The 15,169-nt window shown below is 41.6% G+C and overlaps 1 protein-coding gene across 4 annotated transcripts in view; it reads left to right on the top strand.

Moving 5' to 3' along the window:
- Positions 1 to 15,169, top strand: part of GAREM1 (GRB2 associated regulator of MAPK1 subtype 1) — a 103,271-nt gene that overhangs the window by 61,743 nt on the left and 26,359 nt on the right. Inside the window, exon 4 of one of the 4 annotated variants that reach the window (XM_035553130.2) lies at positions 5,319 to 5,626. The exons of the other annotated variants lie outside the window; for them this stretch is intronic. Within the exon in view, the coding sequence (XP_035409023.1) occupies positions 5,584 to 5,626 (43 nt within the window). The 5' untranslated portion in view covers positions 5,319 to 5,583. The remainder of the gene's footprint in view (positions 1 to 5,318; positions 5,627 to 15,169) is intronic. 4 annotated transcript variants of the gene reach the window in all.

The following is a 15,169-nucleotide window of genomic DNA, read 5'->3' as shown; positions in this document are numbered from 1 at the left end:
CAGGAAATTTGTAGTCAAATGCAGGCTATTAGTGTAAGTATGGGTGAACATTGCAAGTGAGCATACATAATGATCTCTTCATAGCAGTTTGAAATCGGAGTTGGCAGAATTAATTTCAGCCATACCATCTTTTTGGGGGCATGCTGACCTGTCGAAACTATTGCAGGAACATATTGAGTTCAATTCAAAGTTGGGTGTGTTTTTTTTTGTTGTTGATTGTTTTGTTTCCATTTTAATTGAAAGGCTTCTCGGATCCATAATGGAAATTCCACACAATAATCAGTGACTGCAAACTGCATGTAACATGTAAGATGTCTATACTCAGGCATTTCCTGCCCTGCTGCGTTTGAAGCAGTGCCTTGAAATTTGCTTCCCACATTCATGGTTCCCTGGCCATAAGGTTGTGTAATCAGCTGCTCTGCCCCAAGGATCATTTGGAGCAGTTCTCCCTATTTGTGTATATACGGTTCTGACTGGGGCAGAAAGATCGGTTCTGTAGCTGGGACGGGAGAGACTGGATTCAAACCAGCTCAAAGGAAACAGTAGAGGTATAGTGCGAATGCAACTTGCTCGCCAGTTTTTAAGGTTATTTAGCCCGACTTGGGGCACTGAGCACACGTGCAAGTGTGCATCTCTTCTGTGGGGACTGAGAAAGCATCTCAGAATAGTTCTGCTGGAGAAAACAAAGAAGTAACACTAAAACTTCACAGCTGTACGAGAGTCAGAAACATTTAACTGAGTTCCTGAATTTTGTGCCTTCACCAAAATATTTTTCATAGGAAGTTTAAGATCCTTTGCAAAGACACTGCTGTAAAAATGGACAAACAAATTGCCAGAGTAAAGTACAGATGAGATATGCAGGCTTGTTTTCTTCCTTCAGAAAAACACTGTTTTTATTGGTGTAGAAACTTTGTAAAAATAATACTTACAGAAAGAATTTTTTGGTTGAATCTGCTCATATGGTTCTCCTTAGTGTGGGTGTTCAGCTCATAGGAGCTGGAGTGCTGTGCATTGCCCAGACCTTCATGATGGGAAAGTTTCTAAAGCTGGTCAGTGACAGCAGACAACAGGTCTTGAGGATGATGGGTGAGCTGATCCAGCAGAAATTTTGTCTCTTTCTTGTCTTTACATTGCATATGTGCAGTCCTTCTACATGTTTTTCTCAAGGACGCAGCCCAAACTGATGAGCTAGCACTATATGGTGTTGGAGGAATTACTTAATGAGGAATGAGATCCTAATTGTGAAGGAAGAAGCTGAAGAAAATTTAGGATATTGGGGGAAAGAAATTCAGATTATTCTTGCATCACCATAGTGCCTTCGCCTGTACAGAAAGAGTTGTCCTATTCTAACACGTTTTTACTATTTAGAGGTTGAACTCTGCTGTAAGGATAGATCAAATGATCCAGCACTTGCTCATTTTCCCCCACGTAATTTCCATCAACACTGCCTGAGTTCAGCCATGGAGGTGGAATCAGATTTCATAAGGGAAGTGAAAATCTCATTTTCGGACAGATGTTGGATATCAAAAGCAGAAACATGTTAGAAAGCTTGATCTTATGAGCTATACATACGGTTTAATTTTTGAGTAGAAAGTGTAATTAAATTATTTGGTGTTCCTGGATTAGCCCGTAGTGCTTCATGCTGTAATCTTGCATAAAGACTTTAATTGTGTGGTTTTGCTATTTCTGTTGTATGTAAGCTGCTAATTCTGTAGCTTTTCTGTTGTGAAGGATTAGTATCTGGCTTGGTTTATTTTTGTTGATCATTACAGGGTGATATGGTCATAGATAAACTCATGCTCTATTATTATCTGGGAACAATGCCTTTTAATTTTTATTGATCTCAATAGAAATAGTAACTCTAAAACTTTTTTAACAGTAGATGAGGAAAAAACATTTTAGTGGCATTGATTTGTTCACTGTAAGTTTCACACTTTTACTATGAAATTTTGGTCATACCAATTTCCAGGTATACTACTTTTAGAGGAGGATCACAGATGGTATTTTCAACATATTCCTTTGTTTGCTTTTCATTTTCTTCAGAGGAAAATAATTCTGCAAGAGGGAGAGGGGGAACGGGGAATTGGGACATCCCATAATCTTTTTCAGGGAAGAAGTAGCATATAAAGGACAATGCTAAGCCTTTGGCTCCTCACAAAGATGTGTGCAGCTTTACAGATCAGCTTTCTGATGTGGCCTTAGACTTTCCCCCGGTAAATCCTGAAAGTGAGGTGTTTTGGGTCTGCCCACACAGCACAATGAACGTTTAAGATCACAGCATGTCCTGGCTTGCCTGGTTCACAATAGTGGGGAAGCAGGAGCAGCTCAGCGTGTGGTAGCAACCAAGGTTTGCGTGCCTGGAGTCCCTGGAAGACTGACTGCACTGCTGAGGATTAAAGCCCGTGCTGCTGTATCTGTGTTGCTGCTGTCAGGCATGCTCGTTCAAGGAAGCAGATGTCTGTGATAGCGTATGTGACGCTTATATGCCTTCAGTCTGTTGAGATACACCAGTCATCTCTGCTGTGGAAAATGGAAAATAGCCACCTTCCTATCACATTGCAGACGTTTGTCACTTTGTGGTGTTGGGCTATCATAAGGCTCGTTTAATGTGAATCAGATGGAAAGTACATAGAGTGGTTTCCTGACTCCTGTCCAAGACAAATCTTGGGTCGGCTGGCATGCAGCTTTGTGAAAGTTGGCTCAGCTGAGCCTTCTTGGAGCTGCCAACTGAGATGCATGGTCAGCCATGAAGAGCTTGTAGCCGGCAGGAGCACAGCACTAGGCTATGATGAAGAATAACCCATAAGTAAGATGTTAAGTAACTTCATAGGTATTTAGGCTCCCGATGATTTGGGCAATTCAGACTGAAGAGTCGCTGGGGAAGCTTGCGTATTGTGCACAAAGAGCAAGCAATTGCGAGGAAGAAAGGTGAGGACCCTGGAATTACCCCCTTTGACTTCGCTTAGCCAGAAAGCATCCTGCTGGTAAGGTGACACGGGTCCGACTGTACCTGACTTAGCTGAGCTGGTCACTGTCTGTCCAGCGACTGACCTAAACGTGCTGTATATCAGTTTAGTTAAATGGACATTGAAACTGCATGTCGATAATAAGCTTGTTAGTCATGGGTACAGGCAGAGCAATCCATGCCTCTGACTACTTTCTGTGAACACAGCAGGTACAGTTGGCCAAGTTTACAGGTGGTAGAGTCACTTTCAATGGCAGGGTTTGGTGCCCTCAAGGCTACTCCGTGTGCTAGACTGCATCCAGCTCTGGGGCCCTGAGCACAAGACCGACATACATGTATTAGAGCGGGTCCAGAGGAAGGCCACAAAAAGGATGTGAGGACTGGAGCACTTCTCCCACTAAGAAAGGCTGAGAGAGCTGGATTTGGTAGTCTGGAGAAGAGAAAGCTCCGAGGAGACCTCACTGCAGCCTTTCAATGCTTAAAGGGGGCTTATATGAAAGATGGAGACACTTTTTACAAGGGCATGTAGCAATAGGACAAAGAGTAACAGTTTTAAGATGACAGAGGGTAGATTTAGATTAGACATAAGGAAGAAATTCTTCAGTAAGAGACTGGTGAGACACTGGAACAGGTTGCCCGGAGAAGTTGTAGATGCCCCATCCCTGGATCCCTGGTGTTCAAGGCCAAGTTGAAAGGGGCTCAAAGCCCCATCCTGATCTAGTGGATGGCGTCCCAGCCCATGGCAGGGGGGTGGACTAGATGGTTTTTGAAGGTTCCTTCCAACCCAAACCACTCTGTGATTCTATTAAAGTGTGAGAAAAGTGTCGGGGTGCTTTCTTGAAGCAGGTGATCCTTTTCCAAATGATTTTCAGCATGGTAATTTCTGTACTGCTGCACGTCTGTGGAGGCTCAGTGTGTGGGAGGCCAATGTGTGTTGTTGGGCTTTGCTCTTGCTGGGTGTGCAGTAGCGTATTTGAAAAAGAAAGGACGTTTTTATGAAATTACTGCTTCAAGGAGTGCAATTCATGTCATTTGAAAGATACAGTTTCTTACTGTGTCATTGCAGCTCTGCTCCCTATGTTCAGAAAACTAAACGGAAATAGTCATTTTCCTGAAAGGAGCGTTAAGCTGGTGAGGAAACTACAATACTCTGTGATAACACTAGCAAAGACTGCTCTTTTGACAGTTTTGTGTTTTGAGTTGCTTTTAGCTTGATGTACCAGTCTTTCTGGTCTCTAAGCATAGCCTGTTCTCTCTTTCTCTCTCATAACACATACAGTAACCAATTCTAAGTGTCTGAAACCCTACTCTTTTTTTTTTCCTACTGTGTTCATGGCTTCTTCACCACCTTGAATCTGTGTGCTCACACAAACTGCCTAGTGTTGGTTTAGTTTCATTATTCAGTGACTGACTTTTTTTGCAGTCCAAAGATATTAATAGTATTTCTCAAAGTCCAAGAGGTAGCTTTAGGATCACCTTGTTTTAAAGGAAAAGTTCTTTCATAGAAATTTAATGCACAGAATTTCTGTAGAGCATTTGCAGCTGCTAATGTTAGCTTGTGTACTTAGAAATTAGTATGTAATAACATATCTCATGATAATCTAGCAGCTGGGGAAGTCCATGTGCATTCAAAGACAAATAGGGGACCAGCCACTTTGATAATTACCACTTCACAGCCCTTTCTGGGAAAGGCTACAAAATGGAATTGGTGCAAAAATGGCTTTCAGACAGAGATGCCCCAAGCCAGTATTAATGAAAAGGTTTCATTGGAAACACAGACAAGATAAATATTCAATATAATTTCAGAAAGCATTAGCAAGGCATAGTACAAGTCTTAAATCATGAATTATCATTTACATGGAAAAAAACAAAATCACCTGAGTGCTCTTCTAGAAACACTTGTGAAAATTAAAGCACCCAGTGTGTAGTCTGTAGCATTTATTTTCTGTCAAGCAGTTTTAGGCCAGGCTGACTCTACTAACTGGTTTCATTTGGCTCTCGGCAAGTTGGCAGACAGCTTACAAGAGGGAAAAATTTGCTGGGCATCCTGTTTGTTTACACCTTTTGGGTTCAGCTATAATCATGTGAACTGCAAAAGAGAGCTTTAGATGGTAACCAATTTATTTAAGAAATGTTATTGAACCAAGTAATGAACTAAAATGTGTGTGACGGAATGCATTCAGAAGAGCTGTGGCAGATGCAAGTCTTGCTTAGATCTGAATTTTAGATTTATTGTCTTCATCACTTTTTTGAGGAGAAATGGAAATTAAGTGAGGTAACAGTGCTGAAGCAGTATGCTCTTATACACCATCTCTACACACATTTTTTCAGCCCATCTGATTTTTTTTTTTAGTGACACGTTAATACATGCTGTGAACATACGCCAAAATCTTCATTCTTAAAAGCTGCCTTCATTCATCTCGAGCTGCTATTGAGAGCTTCCTTGACTTCGTATATAAATTGCACAACCCTGAATCTGTGTTATCTTATACTGGAAACCAGACAAACGATTCTGACAGACTCGACAGCGTTTATACAGTGATTGAAAAGATGGCTTACCACATGCAGAATACAGGTGGCGAAGCACCTTCTGCTTTTCAGCTGAGGTGATGAAGTAAATGTGGCTGCTGATTGTAAATAAAAACGTTGGAAATGTTTGCTGTAAGTTCCTTTGCATGCTTAATAAATGATATTCCGGTTTATGGATAACAAAATAGTGGGGGCATAATTTATTACATGTATTTCATTACAGTGATTTTCAGATTGTCTATTATTTTGGCTTTACACTTGTTTAAATTCACTGTAATATAATTCTAGCTGTAGCATTAATATATTTAACACTGAATATTCTCTTTGACAAAATACTTCAGCTGAGTAAACCGGATCTATTGTGTAAATAAGGAGTTTCTTTGGAAATTGGCTCCCTTTCAGTTTGAAATATTTTGTCTAATTTGTTCCAGAAGTAAAGTGAACTTGTTTTTCAGAGTTTGCTCATGATTTCTGGAGGTCAGAACTATAATAAACTGCATTCTCTCCTATTTTATACACTTTGTAAATATGTAAGCTAAGATACAGGCTGTGCTGGGCATTGAAAAATAAAAGGGGATAGTGCCTTTCATAGGAAAACTGAAAATTGCCTAGAAAAACAAAATTGCCTCCCTTCTGTTGTTGATACCCAAATGTCGGGAACTGTTTGAGCAACAGGTTCTCCAGTAATTTGTGTAAAATATTTCAGTAGGTTTAAGTTGGGGGGCGGTTGGAAGGGGGGAATGCAGAGACTCTGCTAGGGATTGTAAACCACATGTGTATTCAGCGAGTAAATGAGATACGAGCTTTGAAACAATAAGCTGCTCTATAACGCACAGACGTTCTTTCAGGCTACCAAGCCCAAGCTCTGAAGTCTCTCTCCACATTGATAAAAAATGTCTTAACTCTGAATGAAATATGTTTATTCTGCCTCATAAAAAGCCCTGTAATACTAAGAGCTGGAGCTGCTGACTCAGTCATTGTTCCTGGTTTTTAAAACTCCTCCCATTCAGTTAATTAAAAAACCTGTTCCTGAACATGAAACAAAAGCACTTTTTATACGGTACTGGGCTATGTACATTTTCAAGATTTCTGCTCCGTGAATGCAGTTTTTCTTTAGCTTTGTGTCTCGCACTGAACGTGCCTGCCAGAGGCCGGGCTGTTTACATGGCTGTCCTTGTCAGCCGGGAGGCCTTGCTGCGCACCGGCCTACACTTGCGCCACGGCCTGTATAGAGGGGGACGGGGTCAAAACCTGAAGGGCACAAAAGTCTGCTCAGCAAGCGAGATAGCAATGAATGAAGTTAAAGTCAGGCCATAGAAATGGAGATCCTGGTGTGGGAGTAGCAGGAGGAAAAAGTTTTGTCAGCAAGAGAGCGGAAAGAGAAGGTGGTGGGCTGGTAACTACAGGCAGTGTCTTTGCACCAGGGCAGAAACACTCGTAGCAGTGTAGCTGCATGTTGGTGAGCGTTAGCTTTGTAAAATAAATAAAAACTGTTCTTGAGTAACATGAAGTTAATGATTAAGCTTAGCGGTTGCTGCTGTTACTTTAGGAAAAGCTTTGACTTCCCAAGAAGAAGAATGCGTATGAAGTTGTTTGGAAAAGTGCTTCAGTTCTGTCAAATGTACAGAGATGGCTACCACATCCTGAAACTCATGGCTGATGTAAATCCACAAGTTGCTTGTTTAGAATATCTGAAATCCGTGTTGTGACCAAAAATGTGCTTCTTCATTTCAGCACATCTTAATTTCTTCCTTATAACTGCAACCATGATACAATTCTGAGCAGGCCTCACACAACGATTGGGACCTGATACTTTCTGAATTGCAAAAGTTTGCTTTCTTCAGTGCAATAAACTTTTGGTCATCTAAAATGAGTAGCCCTCTTTCCAAACTCAGTTGTTCTTCTGGTAATGATGTCTCTTCCATCTGTCCGTATAAGATTTCTTCATGGCCAGTAGTAGACAAAATTCTTTTTGAATGCTGTCTTTTCTCTTAGCCTCAAATAAAAGTTCTCACTTACTTGTGTCCATTAGTAATAAGGATATATATTAAACCATTTGTAAGCACAGTCTATGTTTAAAATACTCTAATTCACCATCAGTACAAAATTCCTCTTTACCTTTTTGAACAAATTGAGATACCAAAAGTAGAAGAATACTAAACTGAGCTCAGGTTGTGAAATACTTCTACTTTTAAAAACCACTCTAGTTTCTCTTCTTGACGATTCAGTTCCATAAGAAACTGAAGTTCACTATACCAACCAAGATGGTAAGAGTGGAAGGGAAGAAAGTCTTCTTCCCCTGTGGATTTCCCATGAGAAGGTGTCCTCTGAAGGGAAGGAGGGAGCTGGGTTTCTGCACTCATTTGGGGTTTGGAGTCACACAGATTATGAACTACAGCTGCACCATTGCTGGTGGCAACATCAGCTCAAATCAATGTTAATGAGGAAATCTGTGATAAAGGTAGAATTTTTTTTTTTGATGCAGCTGTGATACAAAATCTCCAGTATGCCTGGCTAACTTGTAACAGGTATTCTAATATGGCCTGTTGAAGCCTGCTTGAAACTAGTAATATTCATTTCAAATGTTAACCAGGAGTTTATTCTGTTACTCTCATTTTAGCTTTCTTCTCTGCATTAATTAAATGTTAATCTGTTGTAGACAGCCCTGTTCTTTTAATGAATGACTTGAGACTGGTGTCTACTGATGACTGGGGAGGAGATCACCTAGCTAAGAACAAGTCTAAAGGGAGATTAAGTCTGTGCTGCCCTTTATCTTTGAATGTAGGTAACGTATTTCACTAAAATTGGAAAATCTACTTGGGCAGAATAATGCAAAAAATAGTTTCTGAATTTACATTTTCAAAAATCATCCATATTTTCCAATAAATATTAATACAGGGTTTTGGTGGTTTTGTTTTGTTTTTGTGTGTGTGTGTGTGTGTTTTGGTGATTTTTCTTCTCTTTCCATTCAGTGTCATATCTGTCACGTTCAATTTCTTGGGCCAAGTAAGATTCTGTTAAGGGACTTGTCTGCCATCCAAGGCAAGGTTCGATCCTAAACTTCGACTTGACATATGTGAGCTGAGTCACCACTCGTTAGGACTGATCTTTAGCCCTGAGTCAGTGTTAATGTATAAATGAAGGTGACGTATTTGCTAAGTAAGACAAGTGATTCAAAGTACAGTAAGAACTATTTTCACATACTTTTTCACCTTTGGTTCTAAGTCATTTTCCAGCCTTTCGTATAGAAAAAAGCAATTCTTGGTGGAGGCTTCTGTTAAGTGAGGGACACATTGTCTTTACCTTCATTTCAGATCTTCTCTGGTGGCAGGCAGTTCCAGCAGACATTCTCATAAAGATTCTGGATGCTGCTACAGTAATCAGAGCTGTTAGCTTTTGGTGACTTACCATTTTCATAACTGAGGTGTAGGTGGGCCTCCACTGCAGCGTGGAAGGAGCAGCACCAACAGTCACGTAAGAAAAGCTTTTGTCAACAGACATCTGCTTGTAAATAAAGTCATCTCAACACTGTGTCACATAAGCTCTGGGTTGTTTTAGTCGGGCTTTCTGTACCTTTTTCTCTCGATGCCTTGTGCTGCAATCTGAATTAGCCCTGCTGTTCACTAGGAGAGCATGCCATCTTTGTGTGTGTGTGTGTGTATGATCTTACTTTTCAACAGGAAACCAGCAACAGCTTCTGTTAGTAATAATTAAGAAAGTCAGACAGTGCAGTAGTCACCAGGCTGCTCTGCATGACCACTGGAGTGTGTGAACTCACACGCAGACAGAAAGCTGCCTATGGAGCATTCATGGTGTCTGTTGGCAGCACGTGGGAAAGGAATGAAATGATGTTAATTACAAGTTAGATCGATGTTAACCCAGTGAGTAACTTGAATTTAGTTAACTTCTTACAGTCCAGACACTCCAACATGTGGCCTCACAAAATGGAACGTTTCATTGTGGTAATCTAGTATTTGTGATGATAATAACTTACGAAAGAAAGGTTAGAGGTTAGACTTGTTTTCCCTGTCTGTCTTTTTACATAATCAGTAACCTAAATTTCCCTCTCATGCAGTATCTGTTAGTTAAATCTACTTTAAACTATCATCAGTCATCATTTGAACTGATTTTTCTTTGTTATGCTGCCAATAGAATCAGATTTTTTTTGTTGTTATTCCACTTAAGAGTCATAGAAGTAAGATGTGGAAAAGAAAACGCTGGGCTGTATCATCTCCTTCACTTTAGCAGCACGGGATTAGAGGTTTTGATGAGAAATGCAAGCATTGTGTTGCTGTGTGGGAAACTTGGTTGGATTCCCTTCCTCGATCTCTCAAACGGTGTGCGTACGTGCAGGCGCTGCATCAGTGTGCTGATGCTCTGCTTCGACATGTCTCACTAGGTTGTGATGCTTGACTCATTCTGCCATGGTTGAATGTGTATTTGTACAGCAGACATAACACAGAGAGGAATAAAGGCATTTAAGGCTTCCAAATCTCGGTAATACTTCCGAGAAGTAAAACTATTCATCCGATGGTCTCCTTCCCCATAAAGCGTTGCACAATCTCTGACTGAATGTGCCATTGTGCCTTGCCCTCTGCTTTGCAGGGCCATAAGTTTAGCTCCAGTACTCTTGATGAATTCTATTTGTATTGTGTTTACTTAGATATGTCCCTAGTTCATGTTTCATCTGTGTTGTTTGTTTTTTTTTTTTAGTCCATTCCCAACATTTCCAAAAGACTGGGGACAGATGGGGACACGGCAAGTCCTTTTCTACCCCCTCCTCCCCTCAAGAAAAAGTACAGACAGGCAGCTCTTGAAGAACAGAGGCCGTACTTCAAAGCCTGTTGGATAGCTATTTTATGGTGATTACAATGTAAGAATCAATTGTAGCTTTTCTGGTTTGTGGCCCAGTTGTTACTCCTTGGAAGCTGTGTTCCTGAGACTCTTGGTTTGTATTTTCCCACTGTACTCTCTACCCTTTCATAGCCTCCTGCATGCTTTCAGCAGGCTGCAATACACAAATAAAGAAATTCTTATGAATAACTCAGAAAAACTTCTTCCCTCTTTGCACCCTCCCTTCCTGCCTTTTTTTGTATAGCTCTCAGAAGCTGTCAGTCTGGCAGATCGGGATGAATCCGTACCATTGGGTTGTCTTCCTTCTTATTTGACTGAGGCTGTTAACTTACCATAGCATCATATCCATGTTAGTTTGCTGGCAGGTCCCAGTCTGAGGTGAAGCTGGTAGCTCCTTTGATGGGGAACCCCGGGTGAGGCAGCAGGGGATTAGCTTTCCTGTCCTCTCCATAGGCACTAAGCTTTGAGCCTGTCTGAACAAGTTGACTTGAGGACTACTGTCTGCTCCTGTTGTTGAACAAAGTGTTCTGTAATTTCATTTATACTTGGGGTTCCTCTCCATAATGAATCTTTTCTCTCTCCGCTGTCTCCTCTGCAGTGGGGTCTGGGAGCTCTTCTGCTCCACAGCACCTGAACCCAATGGTAATCTTCTGTCCTGTGGAGAGCTGTGAACAAGCTCTGGATTACAGCAAGCTGGAGGATGATAAAAGCAAAGGAAGGCATTAATTTCCCACTCACTTCTGCATGTCTGCCAAACCGTTTCTCATTTGTTTAGTAATACATCCCCAAAAGAGCTACAGTATTAATGTTACCCCATGGTTCCAATCCGTCACACAATAGCTGCATCAAAGATCAAGACAGGTTCTTTTTTGTTCTCCCTTTTCTCAGGTCTAGACACCTACAAGCACTGTCACACCAACGCTCCTTGAAACGACAAAATGTAGGCTCTGTGCAGAAGCATTTGGGCAAATGTCAATTTAAATTAAAAAAAAAAAAAAGATTAAAAAAATATATATAAGGAGGCTGGAGTGGCTGAAATTGGGACTGTGTTCCATATATTATTTTAGAGTCTTGGTTCACCATGCTCATTCTTCACCAGCTGCCTTGTCTGAGGATTAGGTAGGGACAAATAACTCTAGCATGTGACAGCTGATGGGGTGAAAAGTGAGTAAATAAGCTGACGTTCTCCCTGGCATCTAGTGAGCCACCTCTGTGTGCCCTCCTTTACCACGCCTTATGTACTCTCTAGCTTTATCCTATTCATCTCTGCTGAGTTCTGTCAAAGATCACCCTTTTGCAGTGGAAGACAGTTATTTCCTATTATCATGATGCATGGGAATGCTAAAAGATGTAGACAGAAACTGTCTTTTTTCCAAAATGGTGGTATTCTGGCAGGTAGAGAGCCTTTTCTCTTTGAATCAAGTCTGCTGTTCTTTGAAATACTGAAACGCAGTCAGCAGTCAACAAATAGTATGAAACATAAACCTCTGCAGTACTTTGGCTACCCTGCTGTGCTGTCTGTACATTCTTGGGAAGCACGGGGCTTCGCATGTAGGCTCGCATAGAGAGATGTGAGACGTGCTAAATAACCAAAGCTGCTGAAAGACAATACAACTCCTGCCTCCTTAGAGAAACATTTACCCGTGAACACAGCTGAACAGATGTTTTGGTGACCTTCCATGTTTTCTGCTGATGACATGCAGCTACTTTTTTTTCTTATTATTTACAGAACGGGGAGATTTTCTTTTTGGATATACAAGTGAGAGCATGTAAAACAGCTGGACTATTTGGGTGTGAAGAGTAGATTGGGGCTAAAGCCAGTGGACCTTACAGAAATACCCGAATGAGATGGGTTGCAAGAGCCTAAGCAGTGGAAGTGGCAGAAGCAAACGAAAGTCTGGAAGAGGCTAGTTAATGACCCAGGGCAGATCCTGCTCACTAATGTCTGACTTCTGGCAAGAAGGAAGATGGACTGGTCTCCTTACTCATTTTTAATAAATGCTTCCATAAACTGGGGGATAAGCCCCTGGTTTAGATCTTTACCCACGTTTTATCTTTCCATATTCATTTCCATCAGTAGTGGATTTACCATCTCTGCTGTAAGAACCTTCACACGGAAATAAGATTTCATCATCTGTGCAGATAATATATACTAGAATGAAACTGTTCCAATAACCTGTCTGCCAGAGGCCAGACTGAAAGATAAAGAGATATAAAGCTTGCAGTAGTAGTTCATTACTCCCTTGCACTTGGCTGCAAAGGGGTAACCATACCTGCTCAGTGGACCATGCAGATATAACAAATCTTTGATCTCTCTGAACCTGCCCTGATTTACTAGAGGAACATTTCATTACTTTTTTTCTACCAGTAAGAGGGAGGAGGGGTGCTTCTATAATTGTATAGCTTTAGCTTTAGATTTTCTTTTTTTTTTTTTTTGTTAAATTCCAAATTAGCACGGTTAAATTGTACCGTGATTTGTGTAAGCTTGCTGTCAGTCCTGTAAAGTCTCTTGATGAAACCTTGTCTTTGGTGAAGGATGATAAAATTTCACTTCAACTTGGAATCGAGACAGACTTATGTCCATTTGACTTGTATTTCAAACTGTTTTATGGCACTTTGAGTAGAGGCTGGGGAGGAACATAATAAGAAATTGTCTCCTTCCTCCCCATTAGTTAGTTGCTTGACATCTGGCTTCAGAGTGTATTGCAGGCCCCTCTTCTGCCCTTCTCTCTCTCCTTCCAATAAAAAAGTCTGCCTTTTTCAATGAAGATATAAATTTTAAAAAAGCATCTATAGAAAATGTGGAGTTATAAATGATCTTTTCCAAAGGCGAAGCATTTCAACATCCAGTCCTGACAGCTTCCATGCACAGAATGCTTCTTGATTTCATAACAGGAGGAGATTAATGCTGCCCTTCTATTATGTGCTTTGGGATCTGTATGTACTCCTCTGTAGTCAACCCCCTCGTGAACTGCTGCTTATTAGCAGCGAAGGCACAGACAGCTTTGTGTTTGTGCGGCTCAGCTGAAGGAAGGGGAGGATGACACAGATAGCTACATAGATGGTTCTGAGCATCTCTTTGTACCGAAGCAAAGCTCCAGATGATTTCTTTATTTTTTTTTACGAGGACATGTGCAAGTCTGCAGTAGCTAGCAGACCCTGCTCCCAGTTGCTTGCAGCTTTAAAGAGTTTGTTCTGTGGTGAGGAATTTGGGACCGTTCTGTAGAGAAGTTTGGGTTGTGATGGGTGACTGGCTTTTTTTTTTTGCCACCAGACTATCTATTGTTAAATATATCACAGTTGTAGTAAAATAATATTGGTATGCTTCCAGACTGAGGAACTAGAGGACCTAGCATTAAAGACCTCATTCAAAGTGCTGGATGAATGTTGTTCGGATAGTGCTATTATGCAAGATGATGTTTTCCTCCATTTTTCATGCGAATTCATGCCTTCTTGCTACACCCAACTCAATTCCAACTTTCAAGTGAGACTTCCTAATTTATTTCTGGACTAGCAAAATGTTATCACTGCAACACCTCACAGTTTCAGAAACTTGTGGAGCTTCCATGCAGTGTTGTATTCAACTCAACTCTGTCTGTGAGGGTGTTAAATCAGAGGTAACCCCACCGGGTTTAGATCTGTCTGAGGTGAGTAAAACTTGCAGTGGTGGTGTTTGTGTTTTTCCTCAGGGGACTTTAAGTATAAAACGCCATTATAAATTGTAATCACGGCTTGCCTTGAATAGTGGCTACAGCTGAGAATCCTGAAAATCAGGCTCCCAGATCCCAAATTGGGCAGTCAGTTAGGGTCACAGCCAGGTTGTTAGCTGAAGAGGACAACAGTGCTCCCTGAAGAGCAATTCAGAAGCAAGAAGGAAAGAGCAACAGCTCTGGTCAGCCCATGGAGACAACGATGTGACGACCTCTGTAACACTTAAGAATGTCTTGCCCTTAATTTCTATTTGTGAAACGTGGGCTTGGGCTCTGTGCTCCGGTGTGGTCATTTCTCTGCGCTATCAGGCGCTCCCTGGTGCAACTCACAGCCCCTCTGCTGCGTGATATCCTGGATCCACGTAGGTAAAGGTCTGCCTGCACTCGGTTCCCCCACACATCTGAATTTCTTTTGTAGGAAATTCTCCTCCCTCCCGGAGGGAGGAGGACCTGCAGAGCTGGAAAAAGCATCTTCCTCCTAGCTAGGATGTGGCTGACAGGGAAATCCCCAAACCAGGACTGCACCGTCTGTATGGTGGCCTGGGGATTAAACAGTGTGGTTCTTCTCTCTTCATCTCTCCCTCTCCACACCTCGTGCATCAGTCACACCACAACTTCAGCTTCTTTTGCCAGAGCACCTCCCTGCTTGTTGTCCAGGGGTGCAGTCTGTACGGCCCCTTGATTGCTTTGCACCAGAATGGGCTCAGAGCAGAGTGCTGAGGAATTCAGCTGGAGGATGCTGACACGTTTCTGCTGAGCATATGAAGCATTTTTTTCAAATGCCCATCTGCTATGGATTTCCTCAGGCTATCTGGAGTGTCTGCCAGGCAGAATAGCTTTGGCTCTCCTGAAATTTCTGCTCTCTGTGTTGGAGGCACTGTAAAGCCTGTGGAAGAAGAGTTTGCAATAATATTTTCAGGTAGAGGGCCTGTGTACTGTGAAAGTTTTAGATACCTTCAGTAAGCAATTAAGCTTACAGGGAAGAAATTTGGAGCTACTAAGCCCAAAGGTAACTCTTCCCTGCTCTGGGCATCCTTGAGCCACAGGTGCTTCGTAGAGGCACGGGAGAGGGACTGAAGGATTGCTATAATTGTTCTCAGAGCCCTCCTTG

The sequence above is a fragment of the Cygnus atratus genome, chromosome 2, assembly GCF_013377495.2.
Source record: "Cygnus atratus isolate AKBS03 ecotype Queensland, Australia chromosome 2, CAtr_DNAZoo_HiC_assembly, whole genome shotgun sequence".
Classification (NCBI taxonomy): Eukaryota; Metazoa; Chordata; class Aves; order Anseriformes; family Anatidae; genus Cygnus; species Cygnus atratus.
The sequence above is the reverse complement of the archived record's forward strand: the minus strand, read 5'-3'. Positions and strand labels throughout refer to the sequence as shown.